Source organism: Anser cygnoides, chromosome 4 (genome assembly GCF_040182565.1).
Source record: "Anser cygnoides isolate HZ-2024a breed goose chromosome 4, Taihu_goose_T2T_genome, whole genome shotgun sequence".
NCBI lineage: Eukaryota > Metazoa > Chordata > Aves > Anseriformes > Anatidae > Anser > Anser cygnoides.
Genome location: NC_089876.1, coordinates 11,690,731 through 11,715,848, shown reverse-complemented (window position 1 = coordinate 11,715,848; position 25,118 = coordinate 11,690,731). Strand labels below are relative to the sequence as shown.

Below are 25,118 nucleotides of genomic sequence, written 5' to 3'. Positions count from 1 at the left end.
GGTCATCTAAGCTCCTTTGCAGTCTTATAAATTAATTGTAAAGGATGCACAGTTTGACTTTCCTTGATCCCTGAAGGTTTTCTTTTTTTTTTTTTTCAGCCCTATAAAAAAAAAAAAGTCAAGAAACCTGGATGACAAATTACCTAAATCTTTTATCATTGATATGAGCCCTTCACAGCCCCATCAGCTGCTTTGTGTAGAGACATTGTAAGAAGTTTGTTTAGGAGCTGGATGGATTTTCTATTATTTTTTATATATATATATATATATATATATAAAATTTAAGAGAAACAGCAGAAAATGAGAAAAAAAATGAAATGTTTACTGCCTGGCTGGGTTCTCAATTAACCACACTTAAGGTCAATACAAGTATTGCCATTTATTTTAGTGGAAACAGTATCTTTGTACTACCTGTCTGATAAAGCACTAAAATATATGTCCTGTGAACTATAAATAGGTGAAAGACTTTATGAGGGCCTTTTGCTGTGCTTGCTCAAATATCCTTGTGGTGATGATTTGGAAATAAGCAGGAGAACTTGGAATGACTCTAGCTGCCTTTTAAACAGGTCCAGATTATAAAACAAATATTTGTATTTAGCACACTGGTTTGGCCTTTTCTAATAAAAAATCCATAAAGTATGGAATGCATTTCCTATCACTGCAAAAGTAATGAAGGACATGCGTGGGGGTGCACTATTTGCTCTTTCACACTGTTATCTGGAGCATGGAAAACATTAGTGATCTGAGCGCAGGGTCACTCATATAACTATTTTCTCACTGCACTTGGGAATGACAGCCATAGTTTGTGTTCAAAGGATTGTGGCGAAGGGTGAGCTTATACAAGGGCTTGAATCTAGGAGAAGGTTGTTGGGCTGCAGCTGGTTTAAGATATGATTTTGGCTCTCCTCTCCCTGCTTCATAGGAGCAGATTGCATCAAAGATGCAGCAATGCTCTCCTAACTACCCAGGCAGAAAAGATATTCCTTGTCCGTGGCTAACTGGACAGGAAGAGAGCAGCCATAGCCTCCACTGATACAAATCAGTGCAGGCCTTTTCAACAAGGTATTAACTCTTAGTACAGAAGTCCTGCCCAACAAAGCAGTTCTAATACTGTGTGTTAACTTTTCTACAGGGCTTTGAATATAGCCTTTCAAATTCCATACGCTGTCTAACCGAGTCTGATTCTCTTGTCACTCATCACAGTTTTATATTGGGGCTGATCTATTGATTTCAGTTATGTTGTGTAAGGCTGTAATTTCTATAAATGAGTAATTTGGCTATGTGCATAGGTTAAGTGAGAAAAGAGGCTCCTTCTATTATCCCCACGTATGAATGTCTCATTCATCTAATTCCTAATCTCTCTGGACCAGCAACATTTGGAGAACAGGCTACTGCCTATGAATGATCTGAACTGTAGGCAGTGAATGTATTTTCAGTACATTGGAAATTGAAAAAAATCTTGTACGAAGGCTTAACATAATAATATTACAACTAACTCAACTGGCAAAGGCAGCACTTTCCCTACAGGAATAACATTTTATACTGCTTGTTTCTTTTTCCCTTCAAAGCCCTGTCAAATGTTTCTGTCTCTCTTCCCTCAGGTTATCGCTACATCACTTGCCAGATGCAAAATTGCTCTGATAAGACAATGACAGTCCAGTTTGCTGGTAGCACTGACCGGGATTCCCTGACTGTGCAGGATGACTACATATTTCTTCAGGTAAAGCCACTTTCTGGGGAGACAACCCATTTTAAAATTCAGAAGTAAAATTTTAGACAGTACTGCAGCACTGTAATTTAGGAGCATGGAGAAACCTGTTCCAGAGTATGCATGATGATTTATGAATATTTACATGGAACAACAACAACAAAAAAAAAACATAATCTTTAATTTGTGCAGCTGGTTGCTTGTGTATCCAGTTGATTTTAATTCATCACTGACCTAGCTTTAATTAGACTGAAATTTTCAAATGGCTTATGTGGTTCAAAATTGCTTTTTATAAATACTATTGTATGTTAGGCAGAACACAAACCTCTGGGGTCACAACTTTTTGTGGGTCCTTTCCATATTTGCATACCATGAAAAGATTTCCTAAGAGGAGCATCAAAGGGAAGCCACTAGCAGAGTAGTGGCTCAACTTCTTCATATGGATTCTCCTGTGAAGAGATGTTTTTGAGAAAGAAGATACATGACTGTGCTTAGGAAGCAAAAGTGTGGAATGGCCATAGCTTGGGAGCAACTTGTGATGATCCAAATTACATTGGGGTTATTTCATTCCCAAACTAAAAAACCTGCATGAACAAACCTGGGCTGGAGCTCTGTCAGCCTTATGGCACCAACCAAGTGCAACTTAGGCCTAGCTGAAAATATTATTTCAAGTGTTTGGGAGTCGTCATGATTTGAATCTGCCAGAGCTGCAAACTTCTCAAAGAAATGTTATATCCTATCCGTTTTTTACTTTTTTATTTTCCTATGAGGTCTCGTGTACTTTCCCCAGTGATTGGGTATGATATTTCCCTTATTTTGATATGATTTGCTTGTTGTAAGGTTTGTCTGTTTATTGACTCTTGCAGAAAGGCAGCTTTATGTGTAGATAGCTTTCCACACCACTGTCTTGGTGTACATTAGACTGGCTTTTTTTGCAGCTTTCCTCTCTTGTGGTTGTTCCTTCCAAAAGGATTTGTAAATTGATAGAGATGAAAGATCAGCACTCCTCTTGGTCAACGCAGAAGTTTCAAGGACCCACACAGAAACAGCAAAATGGATTTGGAAAAAAATTTTTGAATTTGAGTGGGCATTTTTCAGCTCAGGTCTAGAACTTGTGGCACCCATTTAATTCAAAACTATTATTATCTGTGGCTCCCACAAGGCATGCTTTAAAATCCATTTCCCGGTTTGTAGGTGGTGAAAAGTGCATCTCACCACGTACAGTTCCAGACTGCTGCACTCAGCAAAACACAGACTGCTTCCTCTTCGAACATTTGTGTATTGCCAGACATCTTGTATAATTGCATCTGGAGCCATTGTTGTTCTATCTCATAGCAGGCATGGACAAACAGGAAATGGAAGTCCAACTTGGAAATGTACACATGAGTTTAACAGACAATTGCTTCTGCAAAACTATGCCATTGGTAACATAGTCTCTGTTGATTTGAGACCTATTAATGCTAGTAAAAGAGATATAAACATAAAAGGGTAGCATTCTCTAGTTCCCACATAAAGGGGAAACATCTATAGTCTTTTCCTTTCAGACTTACTGCAGTAAATCACAGTATGTACAATAAATCTCTCTTGTTGCTTAACTGGTTTACAGTTAGCCAGGTCCATATTACAGAGGGATAGAAGGTATTGTTGGGATTCTTTAGTCATATGTGAAGTGAAGCCACCTTTGTGATGTGGTGCAGGACACTAGTTTTGGCATGTTCAGTGAAGCCACACAGCAGCTATGCATCTTCTGAAACAAAATGAAAATTAATTTTTTAGCTAGGCTGAAGTATTGCTATGGAAGTTATAATCAGACCAGGGACTGCTCTTGATATCATAGCAATATCTGCTAGAAAGAAGATGTCTCAGAGTCATCTGTGCAAAAATGAGTTTGAGACAGTCGTACGGCCCCTGGCATCACTAACCCATCCTAACCTGGTGGCTGTGAATCAGAGCGTTTCAGTCTGCAGGGCTAATACTGTCCCCGCTCACAGACTTTTACCAACTTAGAGGAAATTCTCATCCCAATTTCTTTAGTATGTCTATATTCATAAAGATCAGCAGCTTTCCAACGCTCATTGCTTTTCTTCAGTTTGCACTGTCAGACAGATGGTTTCAGAGGTGATTTTAGCAGGATTAAAGTTTTGACACTGTTTGAAAGCACAGACCAGCCTTTAACGTCAGTGGGGCTTGACACAACTAGCTGCTTCAACTTTGGTTCTCTGCTGCCTTGCATCATCTCTAGTCATTTAAAATGAGTGACATAAAATAAATGCATAATGAACATGAAGGCTATTGTAAGATGGATAAGACTGATATTTAATAGTAATTAAATAAATGGTGACCTTTTTGCTTTAATCCATCATTTAACAAATCACATTCCTAAAGGGCATCACATTCTTTCTACCACAAAAAAGGAGACTGGTTTAAAGAGTGAAAATGATTTCAGTGTTAAATACTTTAATAATTTTAAAATATTCAGGCAGGTGGACCTGCTGTCATACATTAACTTTATTTTTTACCAAGAAAAGTCAAGTTTATTTGCTTCGGGATAGGTTGTTCTCCAAATCAGGTTCCTTTTATAAACACATACTTCTTTAAGTATGTGATGGCCTACAGCCAAATATGCTGTTCATTGTGGCAAACACCATTTGATTTAAATAGTAGCAATTAACTGCAAAACCTCGATTTTTTACTTCTTTTTAGTATTATGAAATCAACAATGAATCTTCATTTGAGATGTATCTTCCCTGAATGAGGTTATTTTTTAAGCCTTTCTTTCATAAATTACATTGAATTTCTACCTTTCATTTAGCCATCAGCTTACTCCATTTGCTTCCTTCTTTTGCTCTGCTATGACTTATATAGGAGAGTGAAGTAGAAAAACTGAATAAAGATGTGCTCATATTAACCTCTAAAATTGGCATCTCCTCCTCTATCTTTCTTAGTAAAAATTCATTTGACTGCTTGAACTAGACAGGATCCATATTTGTAGAGGAAGTGAAAAACCACAATAAGAATGTTTTTTGCCCGTGACAATGGCAATGACTTTGTCAGATGAGGTTTTGGCATTACATTTCTGACTAGAAAAAAAAATAATGCTGATGAATATTTTCAACAGTGTTTATTTAAAATCTTTCTTTTGGTCCTTTGGAACAATATTTGCATTGATTTTTTGGGAGTTACATAAAAGTCTTAAAATTACCACTGTATTGCCTATTACAAAGGGGAAAATGGGTGCTAATGAATAATAGTTATACACAGATGTTTCTTTCAATGTGCATTTGTTTGCTTGCTTTGGTGGAAATCTTCATAAAACCCCAGGTATGTTACATAAAACCTAATCTATCTTCAGTTCCATGCATGAAAACAGTTGAAATATGTTTTACCTCTCTATTTAAGTGTAGAATTGTGTCTTCAGGACATGTAACTGATTTTCAAACTGACTGACCAATGAACTGGGAATTGCGTCGTTATCTTCCATGCTGCATGTCAGCATCTTGCACTGGAAATGTTTTATCCTGTATAGAAAATAACAGTAAAATACAGTGAATTCTTTGTACAATGTTAGCATGAGTTACTCAGTCCTTTATGAACTGCCTTGAATTGTGGTGTTGGAGAACCACTTGCCCTTGAGGTATCGGCGTTCACAGCCAGTGTGCCACTTCCCTGCCTCCTGTCTGGTGAGTCCTGCTGCCAGGGTTTCTACAAAAGGACAGAAATGTGGAAGGCCAATGGGAGAACAGTGTACAGAGATATCAGAAGGACTGAGGTCAGTGAGATGCTGAAGTCTCAGGTATCACTCAAGGCAGCTGAATTGACAAAAAGAGGGAATTAAATCTCTTTCGTCTTCCTAAAGAAGGGGAGAGGGGGTTGATTCTATTTGGAGTCTGTTTTCTCACAACTTTTGATTTATTATTTTAGGAGCATACTGTGCAAATTAATCCTATGTAATAGAAGTAATAGCTATGTATTTCAATTGCAGATTTAAAAAAAATAATCTTCCAGTGAAAAAAAAAATCTTCCAAAATCTTCCTCTTTACATTTAATATAAACTATAAACTATCACAGGGTTCTGTTTTTCCTTTGTATAGACAACATCAGCAAATCGGACAAAGTATTACGTATCTTACCGTCGAAATGGCTTTGTACAGATGAAGTTGCCAAAATATGCATTGCCAAAAGTAAGTATACATGTTTTTCTTTCTACTTCTGTATTTTTCTTCTTCACTTTCACAGTAAACTAGCTTTGCTCTTTTCTTTTTTAAACCTCATTATTTTGAGATGATAATTTCTCCTTGTAATGGATTTCTAAATCCCATTTTTGGTATATTCTTCCCCTACTGTTTGTATGTTTATTCTAGGAAAGTAATAGCTTGTGAACCATAGAGGACAAGAACATAGGATAGCTTATACATCGTCAGTCACCACAATAGTTTCTGAGCTTTGCTTCCATGAAGCTGTGCTACATACCCTATGGCAATATAATGATATTGAGCAAGTGTTCTTCCAAGAATCAATTACAGTTTAATTCCACATGGTGTTTTCTGGTATAAGCATGAATAGTAATATTGGAGAAATTTAGCAGTGGATGGGTCTCTATCTCATTAAAGAGTCCCAATATGGACTTTAATTACTTAACAGAAAGGCAGAGTTTTTTGTGAGATTCCTTCAGTCTAGCATATTTTTATAGTGACAAGGCTTCTATATTTGTGCAGTAAAGCACAGACAGATATTTACATACAGTCTGAATGATGCAATTGAAATTTTGTACTGCACGCAATATGTTTCATGTTTTTAGGTATAGTTAGTAAGCATCTGCAATCCTGAACTGAAATAGTTTGCAGGTTTTTAAAGACTCAGTGGATAAAACCCAGCTAACCTGATCTGGCCTCACAGTTCACCTTGCTTCCATGAAGAAATTGTTCTCCTGACCTCATGATGTCTCTCCGTTTTCATGTGATTCTTTAGGATTCCTTCATTTTACATATTAGAGAACTAGAATATATCACCGTTGCGTGTCTTGAAATGCATTGGTTAATTCACTGCCCAAGTAGTAAAGGACAAAGGAGTACACTGAATTTACTTGTTTTTTTGTTATTTTTACAAAGCAAAGGATTTGTTAAATGCTGTTTTAGCATTTTATTTTTTTTTAAACTAAGTGATGGTCTGAAGACTTCTGCTTTCAAATATACAGCATATTAACAAAACCCTCAAATCAAATCCTCAGATACCATTTAGACAAGGATCTGAAATTTGGCTATGTTTTCAGTAACATTATGCAGATGACTGTTTGTTTGTTTGTTTATTTTGAAAAGAAAGGGATAGCCAGGGACAGGTAAATATATCAGCCCTTCCACATAATTATTTCAATGTTTTAAGGCCTTCAGCATACCCTTTATGCTTTCTTGGAGGAATTTGTAATTAGGAAAACAACAGAAGAATATCCAGATGTAAATGTTAAAATGTTCCAAATGTGGACATCCTGATTGATTACAGCCCACAAGCAACTCCTGCTGGGGCAGGGACCCCCAGATGACTTCAGCTTATGGGTGACCCATGCCAAGACAGAAGAAACAAAGAGGGAAGGAGCAAGGGAGGAAAGCAAGGAATAAGCAAGGAAATAAACCTTCTGGCTGATGACTCCAACAGCCCATTATCTCTCTGAAGTAGTTTGGTGGGACTGAATTACACAAAGTGGAAACAAGGAAGTTGAGGCTATGAAGAGGGTAGAAGAGGTGTTTCAATGAGCTCAGCCTGGATATGGGAGAGGAAGGGTGTTTACCTAAGTGTTTAAATGTTTTTGTTTGTTTGTTTTTTCTTTGTTTTTCTCTATACCCAAATCAGTAATTAATAATGTGTTGTCAATAAATTAAAACAAGTAAAATTCTCTTAGTCTTGAATGTTTTGTCAAAATTCCTGAAGAAGCGCCAGCACATTAGTGCAAGTGTTGACGATTCTAATTTGTGTTGCAAAACAGTTATTTGTTGGGAAATGGAACAGGTTGCCCAGAGAAGCTGTGGATGCCTGGAGGTGCTCAAGGCCAGGCTGGATGGGGCTTTGAGCAACCTCGTCTAGTGGGAGGTGTCCCTGCCCATGGCAGGGCGTTGGAACTGTGTGATCTTTAAAGTCCCTTCTAACCCAAGCAGTTCTATGATTCTGTGAAATGGAAGGGTAGAAATCTTGTATGCAAGAGCTGAGCATTTCTTCCCGTGCTTTTGCATGGCCTGTTCAGGAATCATAGAATGGCTTGTGTTACAAGAGGTCTTAAAGTTCATCTAGTTCCAACCACCAAATCTGTACCTTTCCACTGCAGTTTCATTATGATTCCCAGTAATCTACTGCAGCACAGTTTGTGCTTCCTGCTACTGCCATCACAAAGGAGATGAACATCTAACTTAAGTCTGTGAGAGTTGCACCGTGTGCTATGATTACAGACAGTAGTTCATATTCTATGTGGATGAGTACTTCAGGCATTCAAGAAAGTGAATTATTTATAATAAGCAGGATGCAGACTTTACCTCCTTCAAGAGATGTCTCTGATTTAAATATCAATATTTGTCATACACTATATTAGTAAAGGATGTGTTATTTTGGTTCAGATCTAGCTGTGAGGTACATCTTAATAAATGGGCGGAGGTTGTCAGAATCCAAGAACTAAATGAATTGTCTAGTTCTTGTAGTCATCCATGCTTGCAGTAGATAGGCTTGCATCATTGTGAAGAACAGCAGCAAATGTTATTGAAGGGCTAGAAACAAGCCACACAGTGGGGGACCTAGATCACAGTCCCATGGAGCTTTCCTTGGCAGCAAACCCAGTTTAAGAAGTTCACTTCAGTCATTCATTTCTACCGCTCTTCTGCAGTCCACTGTGACCTCTGTAGTGTTTGTGGGGCCACCATACAAACAAGATCAGTGCAGTGAAAAATAGCCTTAAGAAAAGTATAATTTGTTTTTCGAAAAGGAAGGTCAAGAAGCAATTTGATTATAGTGAAGAAGTCTCCTTGTGGGGAGAAAATACTTAAGAGTCTTAAAAGTGCTTTAGTAGAGAGAAGAAACCCATAGAGGGGAGCTGAAGAAAGTCTGATTCAAATTAGAAACTCAGCTGAGCTTCTTAATAGTGTTGGTGATTAATTATTTGAAAAGGTGCCAAGGAAAGTGACAGATATTCTAGGTTTTGAAGTTTTCAAATCATAATTGAGTGCTTTTCTGGGGGATTTGCTGTAACCATACATAAGTTATTTGCTCTGTCTGCGCTTTGTAAGTTGTGCAGAAATAATAGTTGGAAATTCTCTGGTTGGAAAGACAGTGAAGAGAGAAAACTAAGGGATCTAATAATCACTTTTAGCCTTAAAGTCCATGTGAAAAGGATGCTTAGTTTACTAGGCATATGATCTTACTGAGTGCATTTCTGACATATTCAGTGTCAGTCGTAACTCACTGGTCTTTCTGTTGTATGTTGTCTGGATTGTTTGAAATAGTGCTGCATGCTGAATTCTTTAATTCTTGGAAAATGTGGGTTTTGTTTATTTGTCTTTTAACTTCTAAGCAGATTAACTCCAGGCTTGACTGAATAAATAAATTAGAAGCTAATGGTTTCATTTTGGATAGAGTAAATAGCTAGCTAGGAACAGGATGACTGCGTCATTTGGAAAAGGGTGTTTTTGTGTTGTTCCTAGTTGAGACAGTGCCCGATGAGTGGAACGAAATAAACTGTATCCTTTTAGCATTTTGATGACACCTCCAAGAGAAGTTGCTTTGGTGTCTGCACGCAGCAGAGCTGAGAATTTCACTAAGAGGGCCTGGAAGCCAGACATCCATTAGAACAGCAGTAGATGTGAGTGATTTTAATGCCTTCTGTAAAAGATCCATTTTTTTTTGAAGTGATTTGCTATCTTTACATTATAGCAGATATTTTAGATACCACACAAAATAAGAACACAGCTCTGAAATTTTTCATCCCACTAAATTTCAGCGGGAACCATCAGACTGCAGTAGAAATGTATGTTTCAGTTTAATTTGAACAGAAGGAAAAGATAAATATCAGTAAATTACTAGTGAACTTTTGGAAAGAAGCAGAATATCAGCAAAGACACTGACATGTACACAGTACATCTAGGACATGGCAGTGAAGCTGCTACTTTTATGGTGATAGGAGATAAAGAAAATGAAATATTTTTACAAAGAAAAATTTTAAAGTTTGATTAAAAGCTATAGCTTTTCAAAGAACTGAGTTTCAGGGTTTTTCAGTCTTAGATTCTGCCTAACCCAGATATGAAGCAGGACTGAAATAGGCTATATGTCCTTTTTCTCAAAAGAATGGAATGAAGCTTCAAAAAATCTGGATGGAGCAGTGGTTGTGTATAGGGAAGGAAAAACTGTCAGAAGATACTGCGGGCTGGTCAAGAATCTGTCTGACAACATCAGGAGAGCCCCAGGCTCTAGCCTGAGGGAATAGCACTGGGCTCTTCAGATATTCCTTTTTTTGCAGCACAGATGCATTTCACAGTGATCTTAAATGTGGAGGTAGAATGAGCGCTTTCAAATTGAGTGATTAAAAATGTTGTTGATGTCTCATGTTTTCGTTTCGATATGTAGATGTTGTAAATCTGTAAAAAAAAAAAAAAAAAAGATCATTTTTTTAATTGTATTTGCATTTGTGTTTGTATTTGTCGAAATATAGCCTCAAAGTAAAAATGCAGAAAAGGATTAAAAGGACATATCTCAAGGCCTCCTTACTCGTGAGTCAAAGGCTGATAAAAGCAGCTTCCAGCCAAGCTTTGCAAGTTCTAAGCTTCATTTTATTTGTTGTTTCTTTTATGCTCCAGCTTTACAGTGCACTTTAGATTGACTTTTTGTAACACATCATAGCTACATGTATGTACAGAACAGAGCTGTTGGTGGCCACCTAAAGAACAGAATTCAGTGTTTTTTGTTCTTTTTTTTTTAGCTCTTTTCCCTGCTGTTGAGAGATTTTCTGTAGCATGTTTGACAGTGACATATGTCAAATCACACATCTGTCTCCTGTACTTGTCAGGAGTCATGTGCCGACTGCTGCCAGACAATGGTCACAGATTGGTGTGGTCAGCATCAAAGGCTGCCTCTATGCTCCCCAGAACAGGAGAGGAAATTTGGAGCTATTGATTTAAAACTGCGTTGGCTTTAAACTATATTCTGTTTTACCAAGATTTCTTGTTCTCTGCTGCTAAAGCTAGATCAGAAGTGAGTAACTCATAGGAAGCAAATACCAAAATCAAGCCAAGAGTAGCAGGATTGCATTTGTGTTGTTAGATGGCTGCCTGTCCATGAAAACATGTTCCAGGGGACCCAGATCTGCTAGGTATATGCAGCAATCCCTGTTGGGTTGCTTTCAGCCCAGAGTAGGGTTTCGGCAGCTACCACTGGTAGAGCAGTTCTGCTAAGGGGAACAGGGTGTAGCCCCATCCGTCATCACCCTTGTATTGCACAAAAGGTCCTGCAGCAATGATTGCCCTTGCCGGGAAGAGTGTGAATTTGAAGAGAATTGTGTTGGTTTCTGGTTCTTATTTGGGATGTTAAGTTATTCCCTAATGTGATTAACAGTAAAACTGGGAACTATTTCATTCTTCAGTTTAAGTGAAAAATGTCTTAAAAAATCTTGACCAAACCAAGAAATTTGCTGCAAGTCATGTTAGTTTTACTGTTGCAGTTTGGAAGAATTTAATTATTCTGAGTCCCTTTGCTAGCACTGGTAAATAAACTCCATTGATAATGATCTCCTTTTATCAACTGATACAAGACATTCATTGATTCTGCATTTGTTCATGCCAGTTACAAAAACTCAATGATGGAGCAACTATATTGTCTGTTGTATCCTACTGCAATTCAGAAAGTAATATATTTAGTTCTGAAAAGATATGATGTGGAAAAAGCTTATTTCATCTATCTTGATCTCTGTACGTCTTTTCTATCTTATGAAATAAGCACTAAAATGAATTTTTTTAGGTAATTAAGATAAAAGAGAGTACATGGAACAAATAAAAATAAAAGAAGAAAAAGAAATCTCATTACCTTAGACATAAGTGAATGTCTTTAATGTATTCATGGTAGCATGAATTTCCTATACCTGCTTTTTACCGACTCCATATTTTCTTTTTATTTGATTAACACCTAGTGTTAGAAATACAGATAGTGGTGATATTTGAAGCAGTAGAGTTATTCCTTTCCTGGGAGGTGTCATGGTACCAGCAAGTGAACCTGTGCTGTAGCAGCCGTCACTCTGAATGGCTCACAAGTCACACAAATCCCTTTAAGGTGGATTCAAGGAACTCTTCTTCACAGCATAGCTTGTTATTGATTTCTCTCCTTGCATCGTTTTACTCAGCCAGGCAAGGAAGATTAGGGAGATTATCTTTGGGATATGTGCCATCCAGTTACCTTGATTGTACTTAAGAGATTACAGGGGTATAAATGTGGTGCATCTGGAGGTCAAGGCTGAGACTACAGAGTTTTGAGTGCTTACATCTGTTGCACTTGTGATAAATTTACTCCTTATGATTCTCTGTTTAATTTTTCACTTGTTCAGGTTAAAGTGTACCCCAGCCTAAGCATTAACCATTTGCAGGGCAAGGGGTGGAATTTTGACATTGGATTAAGAATTATAAGATTTGAAAAATGAGAATTTTGAGTTTATTTTTGAACCTTCCTCGGTGACTAAAGTGCCACAGTCCTGTCTATGTAGCACTATACAGCCTATTCTGAATCTTGCCTGCAGTGTTTCCATTTGATGACATTTCCTATGTCATCAGCACATTTTACACAAAGGAGCAGTGGCTTGCTCTATGATCCTTGTCATCTTTTATATCCTTCCGTCTTCAGGGTGTAATCCTATTTATTTGTGTCACAGGTTTTCTTAGCACAGTAATAAGTGCAGGTTTTCTTAGCAGTTAGTAACATAGTAAACCATACTGAGTGTTTCTTGAATATAAAATTCTAGAAGGTATTAGCAGTTTTAAAGGCAGTTGAGTTACTAAATGTAGATGGTACGTGGCCATATACAGTGAAAACAAACCGTTTCTCTTCCCTTCCTCCTCTAAACTTCTTGCATTCCTCCTACCCTCAGCTCTAAAAAACCCTGACTCTTAACTGTTTCTGCTTTTGAACAAAATAAAAAACAGACATTGTCTTTTTTAATGATGTTCCTATTTGTATGTGCAACATTTCAAGTAATCTCAGTAAGGTGTGTTTTTATTTTTCCCCATTTTCACAGAATCATAGACAATAGACATAGAAAGGATCTTGAGAGGTCCTCTTCCAAAGCATGATCATCTAAACCAATCCTGACAGTTCCTTGTCTGATCTACTCTTACCAGCTTCCAAGGATGAAGAGTACTTTACCTTCCTGAACATTTATCCTCAGTGTTTATGACCAGGCCCTACTATGGAAGAATTTTCTGATGCCTAACCTAAATCTCCTTAGCTGTGATTTATACTCACTGCTTAACTCCAGGTAGACACAAAACACAATTTATTCTGTGTTCCTCAGGGTGGCTGTTTACATTATTTGAAGGATGTTTTATGTCTACTTTCATCCATCCACAGAGAAACAACTGTGTGGACCCGACTGAGTAGTGGATTTTGGATCACTTTGTAGGGCTTCTTTGGTTGCACTGTAAACCTATCTCTGGCTCTGGCCACTGTTTTGGACCTATGAGTAGTTCCACAGATTTTTAGAGATGAAGATACATATATCTGTGCTTTCTGTGGGTATTACATTATACGTTAAAGAGAGGAAGATGAAGGAAATATTATGGCAATGGAATTTGCAGAATGTACTGCACAAGAAGCACCTTAGCAAACAGAACCAAGAAGTCTCATGGTGTTTGGGATAGTACAACTAGCAGTATCATGAGTATTCTAAGAGCAGCACGAGAGTTTATAACCTAAAAAGATGAGATAAAGCAGAAAGAAAGTTAGCTGGCTGGTCTTAGGAATTTTGTATTTGGGAGGGACAGTTTATTTCTCATACAAGTTACCATTGCTGAGCTTTGCAAAAATATAAAAAGAGATGGAGAGAAGTGGGAATGCTGAAAACATGGATGTTTGGTGAGCAAGACACGGAAGATCAGAATAGCTGACAAACCGGACTGAGCAAAAGCAAAAGTGGTAGGTAGAATGGGAGAAAGGATGTCCACGGAGTAATGGACATGCCGTAGAGGAAGCAACACAATGGTATGACAAACCTGGAGAAAGATTCTGCATGGGGACACCTAAAAGAGCACAGACTCTCATTTGAGCATGGAAATGAAAGGAAAGCACAGGATCTCAAATACTTAATGTATATATATAAAAAAAAAAAAAAGCACCTTGGAGATAAACAAAAATCAGAAATGTTTCAAATCCTGAAGTGCTGTAACATCAGTAAAGAAGGTCTTTATAAATGAATTTGAATAAATCACGTGTGAATAGCACAATTACAGGAAAATTACATGATCAGCAGGACTTTGAATAGCCTGCAGAATGTGGAGAGAGAAAACACAGTGTCCAGCAAGAAGGCAATTGCAACAGTCCAAGCATGAAATCATCACAGAACGAATGCTTTCCTTATAGGATCTGCTGAGATTACAGCCTAAGGCAGTATCTGTGGCCATGAATTAGGTAGAGCAATAAAAACTTGCATTCCCTGAATCAAGATATTTCCTCTTTTTCAGATGTCCTTACTAGTTAACTCTTTAGTGGTAGTAATTTATGTCTAGCAATATTTGCTGACGTCCCATTGACGTGAGCTTATCCTCTGTTGAACAGTGGGCAGTTGGGCTGATGGGTTGGACTTGGCACACTGAAGACCTGTTGTATTCCTTAATCAATTTTTTCTTCTTCTTTTTAAATTAAATTTTACAGCAATAGGAATAGTAAAAGAGAGACAGTATAGATTTCTTCCGGCTACATTTTAAACAGTCTGTGTAATTTTAAAGGATATTTAAGAATCAGTCATGAAATTTGCAGTTCTCCTTACTTTGTCAATTAATTTTCACAGGGGATTATGTCATAACTGTGGGCAGAAAGTGCTGTGCAGGATTAGTGCAAGGTAGTATAACTGAAGGACTGTTTTGCTTCCTGGGGAAAAAGAAATCACTGTGAAAAGAAATAGCAGTGAAACTGGAAATTTCCAGTAGAAATTTCTACCTTCCAGTAGAACTGGAAATCTGAAAGTGTAAATGATAAGTGAAAGGAGCAAACTTCAAGGAAGTGGAAGGGTGATTTCAGTTGCTAAAACCAGGATCTTATAAGTTCTTGCCTCAGAAAAATATACCATCAAAAAGGCTAAGTGTATGGGCCTCTTTCTTGATAACAGTCACAGCCAAAAGAGAAGTAAATTCCATTTGTTGCAGTAAAATAGTCCAGTCTAACCCTGCTTTCACCCAATCTCTCCAGTCTTTCCAAAATTAATATTTCCGTTCAGCACCACACATTTTGGCTTTTCGTGTATTGCTTCCACTGGCTCTGCAGCTCCTACGACAGCCTGAGGGATGAGAACTGCAAATGAGCCTGTCTCATCTGCTATCCCCTCTGCCAGCAAGTGCCCCCCGTGCAGCTACTGCCACCACACGTGTACCTGGGGCAAGGAAGGGGCCTTTTCTGCATTCAGTAGAGTTCTGCATTTGTTTATGGGGCTGTATGGATGTGTTATTTTAATTACAAAATAAAGTAAATGATAATTTTGCTGCAAGCCCTGGCATCACAGAAGAGTAAGGGTTTTTTTAGAGGTTTACACGTAGAAGAAAGAAGAAAAGTACTGTATTTCTCACTCTTTTGTTTGAGTCTGCTTCACTTCTGTCTACTTATTGGGTAATCAGGGCAACTTTTCTCACACTGTAAAAGAAAAGGTGACTTCAATATTAGATGTGGTTTAAGACAGGAGATGAAGCACTGTGTACATTTAAGAGGCTTTTTAAAGAACCCATTGGGATCAGTTGAAGTGTTTTGCTGGCGTTCTTGCACCAGAACAGTTACTATTTAGTAACTTTCAGATGGAAAGAATCAAAAGTTCTGCCAGACTCCCTGCTTCTGAGTAATTTTTGAGTATAAGATAAAAAGAGATTCACTAATGGAACGTTAAACAAAAATCTACCGTAGTACAAAGTTCAACATGAAAGACTTTGAAAACAGCTCTGGGAGCTGTCATTGATAGAAAACTGCAGTTAGGTTCTTTTGTGTTGAGATGACAGATATGTTAAAAAAAAAAATAAAAAAATCTTTAACTGCATGGTTAGTTAGTAAGTAACCATCTTTTGTTCATGTTAAAATCTTTCCAATGTACTCTTTTGTTTCTATTAATGCCTTTTTTGAATCTAAGTTTCTCAATCACATCGTGCATCTTGCCTGAAGTGTGACTGCCATGCTCTGCCAAGTATTCAGTGTTGCACATGCTCACATTTTCTGTAGTTTAAACTTGATTCTTACAGACTTAGTTTTATTTCTCTATAAGAAAGAGTTCTGTGAAGTATTGTTTTTGTTTTTTTTTTTAAAAAGCTGATTTTTTTTTCCCACTCATGTTCTCTTAACAGTTTTGGTAGCTTTATTTCCTATTCACTCCATCACTTTAGTGATTTTTTCGGTAATAAGGTGGCCAGAACTGTATACATAATATCAAGAAGGTTATGAAGAGTTTACAAGCTTTCTATCTCTATGACTGGAAGTCATTTCATGTGTAGCCCCAACATCTGCCTTTTGGTTGCAATTTCCAATTACAAACTTAAGTCCTTTTCTTGTTTGTTAAGCTTAGTTCATTGATACCACTTCCTGATTTATTTCTTCTGTTTAATGTTATTGTTAAATTATTTTCCCCGGCTGTATAGTTTTTTTTTAATGTCTAAGAAGTTTGGAGTGGAGGAGATGGAGAAACTAAAAGAAAGCTGTTGCAATATCCATGCCTGAAATTCTTGAGAAATGAATGTAGAATGTTGACTCTCATGTTATTACTGTTGAATATTTGACTGAATCTTTCTACATTTGTCAATAGGTTAACATTACAGACTATAATATACATCAGCTGTGTGCATAATACATACTCCTTCCTCTGTGTGACTGCTGGAAACTGTATCAGATTGTCTTTGTGCTATATTATGCATTATCCTGGATGAAATAATTCTTAATTCTTTGAGTATCTGATGATTATTTTTTTAGGTTAGCTTTGTGTATGGTGTTATGAATCATACAGGTTTTCTATCAACTGTCATCCAGAGCTTGGAAAATCATTCACTTTTCTTTCTCACCCATGGACCTAAATGACGTTGCTAGATTTGGTAGCTTTTTTTTTTTTTTTTAATGTTGAAACCCAGTAGGTATGATTTTTATTCAATTATGTAAAAGCCAAAGCAGATTGCAGCTTTCACGCAGTCGTGATTTTTGGTCTTTACTAAGCTGGTTTGTACTCTCTCTGATAACCTCTATCCAGAAGGCAGTGCCTGACCACCCTAGAGTGGTGGGATGCAGTGTGCTGATTAGTACTAGACTGGGAGATTACTGTCACCTAGCATTCAGGTGCATTTTACCACCCCCCACGCTCCCTCCACTCCTTCTGGTATTCAGCTCTTCTTGTAGGCTTATTTGTTTTGTAGAAATGATGAAAAAGTGAGTAATTTCTCTCTCTCTCTCTATATATATATATATATTTTTAATTATTTTATTTTTTTTTTTTCTACAGGATTTACAGATAATCAGCACAGACGAAAACCAGGTATTTGTGGCTGTTCAGGAATGGTACCAGACAGACACATACAACCTGTACCAGTCTGACCCACAAGGTGTTTACTACTCCATCCTGCTGGAGAACGTCCGGAGCACAAAGCAACCAGAAGAGAATGTCCTGATAGATATTCTGGAGGTAGGCTTTTATCTCTTCCAGTGTCTGTAGTCTGGGTGGAGGTTTCATTCTTTTATTTTGATTAGGGATATAATTAATTTTATGTTAGTAGATTTTCACAGTTATCTTTAATGTGAAAAGACTAGGATTTCTTATTCGTTGATAGTGCATCGTTTCTATTTATGTTTTTTCTTCCTTCCCTTGTAGTGTGCTGTGGGCTCCAAGAACTAGATTGGGTTACAAGGATGTGCAAGACCAGAATTGGTCAAGGGTTTCTGTAAGATAGGAAATCTGGCAGTGTAATTTATTGTTGAAGTAAGAAGTATGTAGCTGCCTACATATGGCTCTAATTAGGTTCTTCTTGGTGTGGGAAAACGATAGTGGTTTTTTTGTTGTTGTTGCCTTTATCTCCTTCATCTTTGTTTAGCTTTTACTTATCAAATGGCTGTAGTAAAACATTTACCAATTACCAATGTAGGCACTGATTATTTTCTGTGCTGTCCCTATTTAGAAATGGGTCTTCTTAATGAGTGAATCTACACATTGTGTGTAGCCACATTCCCACAGGGTGATTTATCGAGAGCATTATTTTGCAGATCTTTGCTCCTGGTCACTCCTGCAGGAAGCAAAGCTGAAAGGGAGTCAGGTACTATCTCTTCTCCTTGCATAACCCGGAGCATGTAATTTCACATCACTTGTACGGAGATGCCATCCCTCACTGTCCTTTTGTCTACAAGAGTTATTTACTTAACTCAGTTTCACCAAGGATTTCAAGTGTTACTGAAGATATATTTGATAATGCACAAGAGGGAGATATCCTAGATTATTGTGTAAACTCGAGTAATTTGTAGGGTTGCATTAAAAAGAAGTTGTGCAAATGATAAAGAATAATTGAAAGACAATTCCATGTCTTTAGAGCTGCATTGTAGGAGGAAAAATTTATTTATCTACAGTAAGAAAGCCTACAGCTTTCAGATAGCCTGTACAATAAATAAATAGTGTTCATCTTCTTTATTAAAAGTGATCATCTGATCATATCTACAAGTAACGTATGGATAATTTACGCTGTATAGGTAATAAAGATAAGACGTTACAGTCCTTGGGATCAAGATACTGTTTAGTCTTATTTTTGTTTGCTTGTTTTGTTTTTGTTTGTTTGGTTGGTTTGTTTATTCATGTTTGTTTGTTTGTTTGTTTTTTTTCCCTTTGGACATCTTAATGCATGTATCCCAACCTGGGGACAGGAATCTCCATTGCAACACAGAGATGATCCTTGATGGTTGATAATTTCCAAAATTATCAAGTGTGTAATTCTCCTTAAAATTTGCACTGTCCTCATTATCTTTTGCTGACCTCACTTCATCTTTTACTTGTACATCTGCTATAAACTCTTTTACTTGTCTGTATTAATTTTCTCTTATACACTTTATCTTTTGTACCATATTTCATTTCTGCTCACATTGCAAGTGTGAATGTGAAATAATTGTCAAATATTTCCATCATAGAAGAAAAAAAAAAAAAAGGAAAGGAAAGGCAAAGTATTAAGTGACTACACAACAGCAGCATGCCCTTGAAATTTGTATCATGTGCTGCCAAACTATGAACCAGTAAGGAATTTGACACAAGCATGTTTGAAAATACTACTTCTAAGCTGGATCCTGTTATGCCTCCTATACGAAAAAGAGCTATACAAGTGGCAGCATACATTCTTCATATTTACTTTCTTTCCTAAACAACAAATCTTAGGTATTTCAATTTTAATCACAAGCTTATGTTATATAGTTGTATTTTTTGTATTTCAGTAACTGCTGCTAATAAACACTCTGGGACCATCTGAATACTGCCTCTTGGTTCCCAACTAATATAGAATATTATTCAACTGTTACTGAAAGAAAATCAAACAGTGCAGAAAATGATGTGTCACTGAATACACAGCCATAGCAGCAAAACCATTTATAAAATAGTTTTATGAGGCTTTTCAAAAATTGCTGGGGAACCACTAACCCCTGAACTGTTTTGAAAAATAGGTGCTCTGAGACCTAACCCAAAGGTCCAAGAAAAACCAAAGGAAAGACATTTTTGAATTTCCTACCTTGGGTAACTACTCTAGATAGCTTCTAGTTTTGTATCTTAGGTAACTACTGGGCTGCTCATCAAAGTAGCTGAGCACTCCCCAGTGCTTAAATGTCCTCTTTCACATAGCACCTTATTTGCTGTATGTGACTCTTCCCTTTTTCATAGAAAGTTACTAATCTCATGGTGTTAGACTAGGGAACTGAATTAGAAAGTGCAGAAGAATTTTGGTGCCTTGCCGTCACATTTGAATCCAGAAGGTAAATTTGACATATAGCACTTAAAATATTTACAGAGAGTCAGGTGTGAATTTACAAAGGTCACAAGACAAATACAATAGAAAATGCTATACAGGGAGAGAGGTATTTTAAAGCTGCCATTTTTATGTACTGTAATTTTTATATTTTGTTTGTTTGTTTGTTTTTTAGCTTAATACACCTCTCCAAATATCATACTTCTGAATTTTCTTTGAAGATAGATGCCTGGAATCTCATTATTTCAGGCAGGGTTATGCCTTTCGTTCAAAATAAAGCTGCTGAAGTCCTGGTCAGCTTTTATCTTTCAAAGCAACTGTGAGAATAGTTAACTGGGACAGAAGAATAATTTTTTTTCATGGCCTTTTTGTGCCTGATAGGATTCAAATCTCTATCTCCCACATTCTGGAGAGGAGAGGTTACCCTGGCCACTTGGTTAGGTTAGAGATGGGAGTGGGAATGGAAAGCATTTTCAGTCTGACTCTCACTGAATGATTATATGGAATGATTGAATATTCATTGAACAAGAATGAGAGAAGAAACAAAAATATTCATGATACATTGCTGGTTTTGCCATCCACATACGAAGAGGAAAACTTCAGTTGCAGTCCCTGATCTAATTATTGTTTAAATATTTAATAGTCTTCACTGCAAAAAACTGCATGCGCAGAAATTGAAAGCCAAGTCTACCTTTCCCAGCACATATTTGAACTGCTAGGCATTTCACTCATACTCATCTCTGTGCTGTCTTCAGAAGGTGGAATACATAATAAATCCCTAGCAAGCTGAAATATCTTTGAAAGTAAAGAATGCACGTTCCTTATTTTCTCCTTCTGTTTCAGTTTATCACCTGCACTGCCAAGTACCTTACTGTTATGTTTGACTGGGAGGTGATGCTGAGCTTCTAGCATCCTGGAAAAGTCAGTCGATCACATGTGCATGGGGTTTAAGTAAGAAAGAGTTCATCAGAGAGATGTAAAATGAGAGAGTAGCAAAAGATCTATAGAAAATTTGATTCTCTAGACTTAAATATATTTCTAGGTTCTAGGCTATTACAGTAACCAGCAGAACTCTCTTACTCCCTGTAGATTTCAGTCAAGAAAACAAAATAAATCATATATTTATGAACAGTAGGTATCAAGTCTGTAGCCTGCTTGTTTAGATGCTTTCTCTTCAACCTAAATGTAGATCTTTTCTTAAATGAATGTCAAAGGGAGTTAATAAATTGTAGTGGGGAAAAAAAAAATTAAAAAAAATAAAAAACAAACAAAAAAACCAACTAAAAGCCAGTAAGTGTTTCTGATAAAAAGCAAATAGTAAGTCCAAGACTGAATCATGTCAGCAAGAGGCAAATATTCCTGCTCAAGCTGAGACCTGGCTGTCTTGTGCCTTTAGTTGAAATGACTGCTTCAGTGTTGCTACATGTTGCTATACTATGCTGTAAATGATGATACACATTTTTAAGTTGGTGTAAGTTGATACACGTTTTCTAGAATTTTTCCAAAATTCAAAAAACCTTGTAAATAACTGTAAGGTAAACAGGGGCACTCTTAAGAAAACCTTCAAACTTAATGCAAGATCTTACCTCACACCACTGGGTGAAATATTAAAATATTAAGTAAATGTCAGAATTTGCTGTCTTGTAACTAACACAAAGACATTACCACATTAACATCAACGTCAAGTTTTCTTTGATTTTTAAAATATTGACAACCTTTTATCAAAGGGGAAAAATAGGTAATGCTCACCATGACTGATGCTCTTGCACTTTATCTATATGACTCAAACTAGAATCTATAGAAATCAGAGCATTCTTAGGCAGAATGTTCCCATCTGGAGTCACTGCATTTTGCCCATGGAAGGTATCAGACGTGCATGGCAAAGTTATTGTCACATAAGTGTCTTCTTGGTGAAAAAAATCCCAGGCCTTGGCCAGTCATAGTTTTTTTGGTTGACTCTTATTGTGGAGGTGTCAGGGTGTTGAACTGAACAGGTCCTGGGATATTTATATATCTTAACTGGTGAGTCTTCTTTTAAACACTTCGTACTGATCACGCAGAGTACCAAAGAGCTTGAGTATACTTTGTTGTGTAATAACATAACTATACAAATCCCTAGCACCAGACCTTAGAAGGTGTCAATTGGTGTAAATACATTCATACTGCTACAATCTCACAGCCTGTGGTATATATGTGAACCCAGGTACTGTTTTTGTGGTTGTTTTTTGCTTGTAAGCAAAGGCAAAAGCCTGGTTTATAACTCAGAATTGCAGCAGGTATGGTACAAATAAGATTATTTTTAGCATAGATATTATATTGAACATCCTATAATAAAAGATGTGCTATATATTAAGGGCATTATTATATTGGTTTGGGTTTTGCCTCCATGGTAGTACCAGCAGTCATGGAAGGGAAAGGACACAGGAGCTGCCACTGGGAAGCGTGAAGTCTTGGGCCTGATTGTCTTACCTTCCTCAGGAGACGGACTGGCATTAAGACCGATGTAATTCATTAGTAGGCCGAGGGTGCTTACAAAGGAGAGATACTCCAGTATATCTTGTCAGCACAGTGGGAGTTATGAAAGAATCCATAGAAAGATTCATATGGATTTTTGTTTGTTTCTTGCAGTTCATTTTTGTTGACTTTTTTATTAAATAGAAGGAAAGTCTCTTAAGATCAGGGATGATGCTAGGGCTAGAACTAAACACATTAAGGTACAAATACTCCCAAGGGCACTTCTGAAAAATGATACACATTACCTTTGACACTCTAAGTTGTAATAGCTTTCTAACACAGATAATTTTGAAATAAAACAACTAAATGTGTCCAGGAAAAGAGAGAGCCTGTAACCTATTTTTTTTTCAGAGGTTAAACCCATGGAGGGAGTTTGTGGAGTTAGGCTGGGTCTGGAATCATTTCAGATGCTTGAAAGGATATTTCAGTCCTCACTATTTCTGCCCCAGAAGATCTGTCTGCATTTATTTACTGCAGTGGATAAGTGTGCTTCCTAATTCAGTGTTATTTTCTAAAGGATGTTACATTATATTTTGTTATTTTAACCATTCTGTGTAATATTTATGTGATGTGGGTCACATGACTGCAGTGTAGAAGTCATGTTGCAGTTATAAATTGCTTCTGTAATTTGCAGAATAATGTTTTAGATATGTCCATGTTAAAAATAAAAATGCAGAAATGTATTAGGGAATTTTGCCAGTAGCGTAGAATATGACACTAAGGTATTATTCACTTTCCTAGTGGAGAAACTACCAGAGGTACACAGTTTAGAGCCACAAAAGAGCAGCTGATCAGCAGTAATCCTTGCTGAAAAAATGTGTATGTGCTGGTCATTAATGCTTTCTCATTTATGTTTCAGGTCAGAGGTGTAAAAGGAGTCTTTCTGGCTAACCAGAAGATTGATGGGAAAGTTACAACTTTAATAACCTACAACAAAGGCCGTGACTGGGATTTTCTAAACCCTCCAGACATTGATATGAATGGCAAACCGACAAACTGCAAACCTGTAAGTGGTCTTATCCTCTCTCTGAAGTCCACAAGGATTATTTGTATGGGCGGGATGTGCAGTAGTGCAGGCAGCCCAAGAGCTTTGTGCAGTGTTTACTAGCTAAATTAATAGACAAATCTACTTACATGACACGAGCACTGGTTTGGTACACTGTTAGTCCAGTCATCTTGTAGAGTGAGTCATGACTGTCTGTAGCACTGCAGAATATTTTAGGGCTTAGTTTGACACAAAGATGACATTTTTCTTGTGTGCCAACCGCACAACTCAGTTTCGGATAATCATGACAACAGTAAGTTGTGTCTGGGCATAAGGCATCGTCAGTCAAACATATTTTACCAATGCCTTTTTCTGTTTCCATCTTTCATGTTTTTGTTTCATCTTAATCCAAGATAATCTTGTTAAAGGGAACTCTTGCTTGGAAATAAACATCACAATTGAATCAAAAAATCCTTTCTTTTTGTAAGAGGATGTTATTTCCATTTGCTTATGTGTCCCAGCTACCCATAATATTTTGTTCTTTGTTAGGCTGTGCTGAAAACCTTTTTTTTTTCTCACTGTCTTTCTGCTCCTGGGGACTCCAAGCTCTGCGTTGCTGGGCAAAATAAATGCTTTCAGTCCTGCCACTGGCAGAGACCTGGTCCTTCTCCACATAGAAAGGGAGGGCTGGAGATGCTGGTTCCCTTCTGAAGGGAACAAGGCTGTGCTATACGGACTGCAGGCCCTGATCCTGAGCTCTCTGGGATCAGTGGAAGGATGGCGGTGGAAGCAGCTCCCAGGCAGTGCTGGCTGCTTGCTCATGGACAGATTGCTGTGAACTTCACTGACAGCAAAAGTAACTTCCAAGTGCCACAGTAGAAAGAGCAAGAAACAGTAAGTTGCTTAGCAAGCAGAGACGATGATCATCCAAAATTCATTAAGCTATTTTTCACATTGTTTTTTTTCTAAAAGAAAAATTTCAGTACATTTTTTTTTTCATTTTTAATCATCATTTTAATTAATCACCTGAGACCAACAAACAAGTAACAATTGTTGCCATTGCTGCTAGTTAGTTTTTAAGCAGTTCTGTCACAAGGATTTTTTTTATACAATAATTTCATGCTGACTTCTATGAGTTTGCAAATCTTGTTTGTTGAGGCAGTGAAATACTATGGAAATTATCAGAGGACAGCAGAGGACTATGGACAGCATCAGAGATTTTTGTTAGATAGTTTAGGTTAATATTTTGGTCTGGACTTTGGCTCCATGGGAAACAGCCATTCTCTTTCTCTATAGAGACTCACATAGCTGAAGCTGCTCTCTGACTGAGCTTTCATTATCATATGAACTTAATTATTAACTTTTTTTTTAACACCTGTCATCTTCTTCTTCCCCTACAAGCCTGATTGCTACCTTCACCTCCATCTCCGCTGGGCAGACAATCCATATGTGTCAGGAACAGTCCATACAAAGGATACTGCACCAGGGCTCATCATGGGGGCAGGTAAATGCATGACATTATTTTGTAAGAGCTGGAATGTGGCAGGAGTTTTTTGCGTAGATCCAGTCTTTTGGATTGTAGCATTTATAGAGCTACAAACGTTAACAAAATTAGGCTTTCCCTGCAGAATATTCCTTTGTGGCATCCCTTTATCAAGCAATTTAGTAAAAGTTGAAGTCCCAAGAGCTCTAGGACAGATCTATAACAGTTGCCTCTATACATTATGCTTCTCTCAGCTGTGTA

At 37.3% G+C, this 25,118-nt stretch overlaps 1 protein-coding gene across 13 annotated transcripts in view; it reads left to right on the top strand.

Moving 5' to 3' along the window:
* SORCS2 (sortilin related VPS10 domain containing receptor 2) overlaps positions 1-25,118 on the top strand; it is a 544,650-nt gene that overhangs the window by 449,165 nt on the left and 70,367 nt on the right. For all 13 annotated transcript variants that reach the window (XM_066996540.1, XM_066996538.1, XM_066996537.1 and 10 more), the window contains 5 exons: positions 1,602-1,720; positions 5,800-5,889; positions 17,391-17,570; positions 23,249-23,395; positions 24,776-24,878. In XM_066996540.1, the coding sequence (XP_066852641.1) occupies positions 1,602-1,720; positions 5,800-5,889; positions 17,391-17,570; positions 23,249-23,395; positions 24,776-24,878 (639 nt within the window). The remainder of the gene's footprint in view (positions 1-1,601; positions 1,721-5,799; positions 5,890-17,390; positions 17,571-23,248; positions 23,396-24,775; positions 24,879-25,118) is intronic.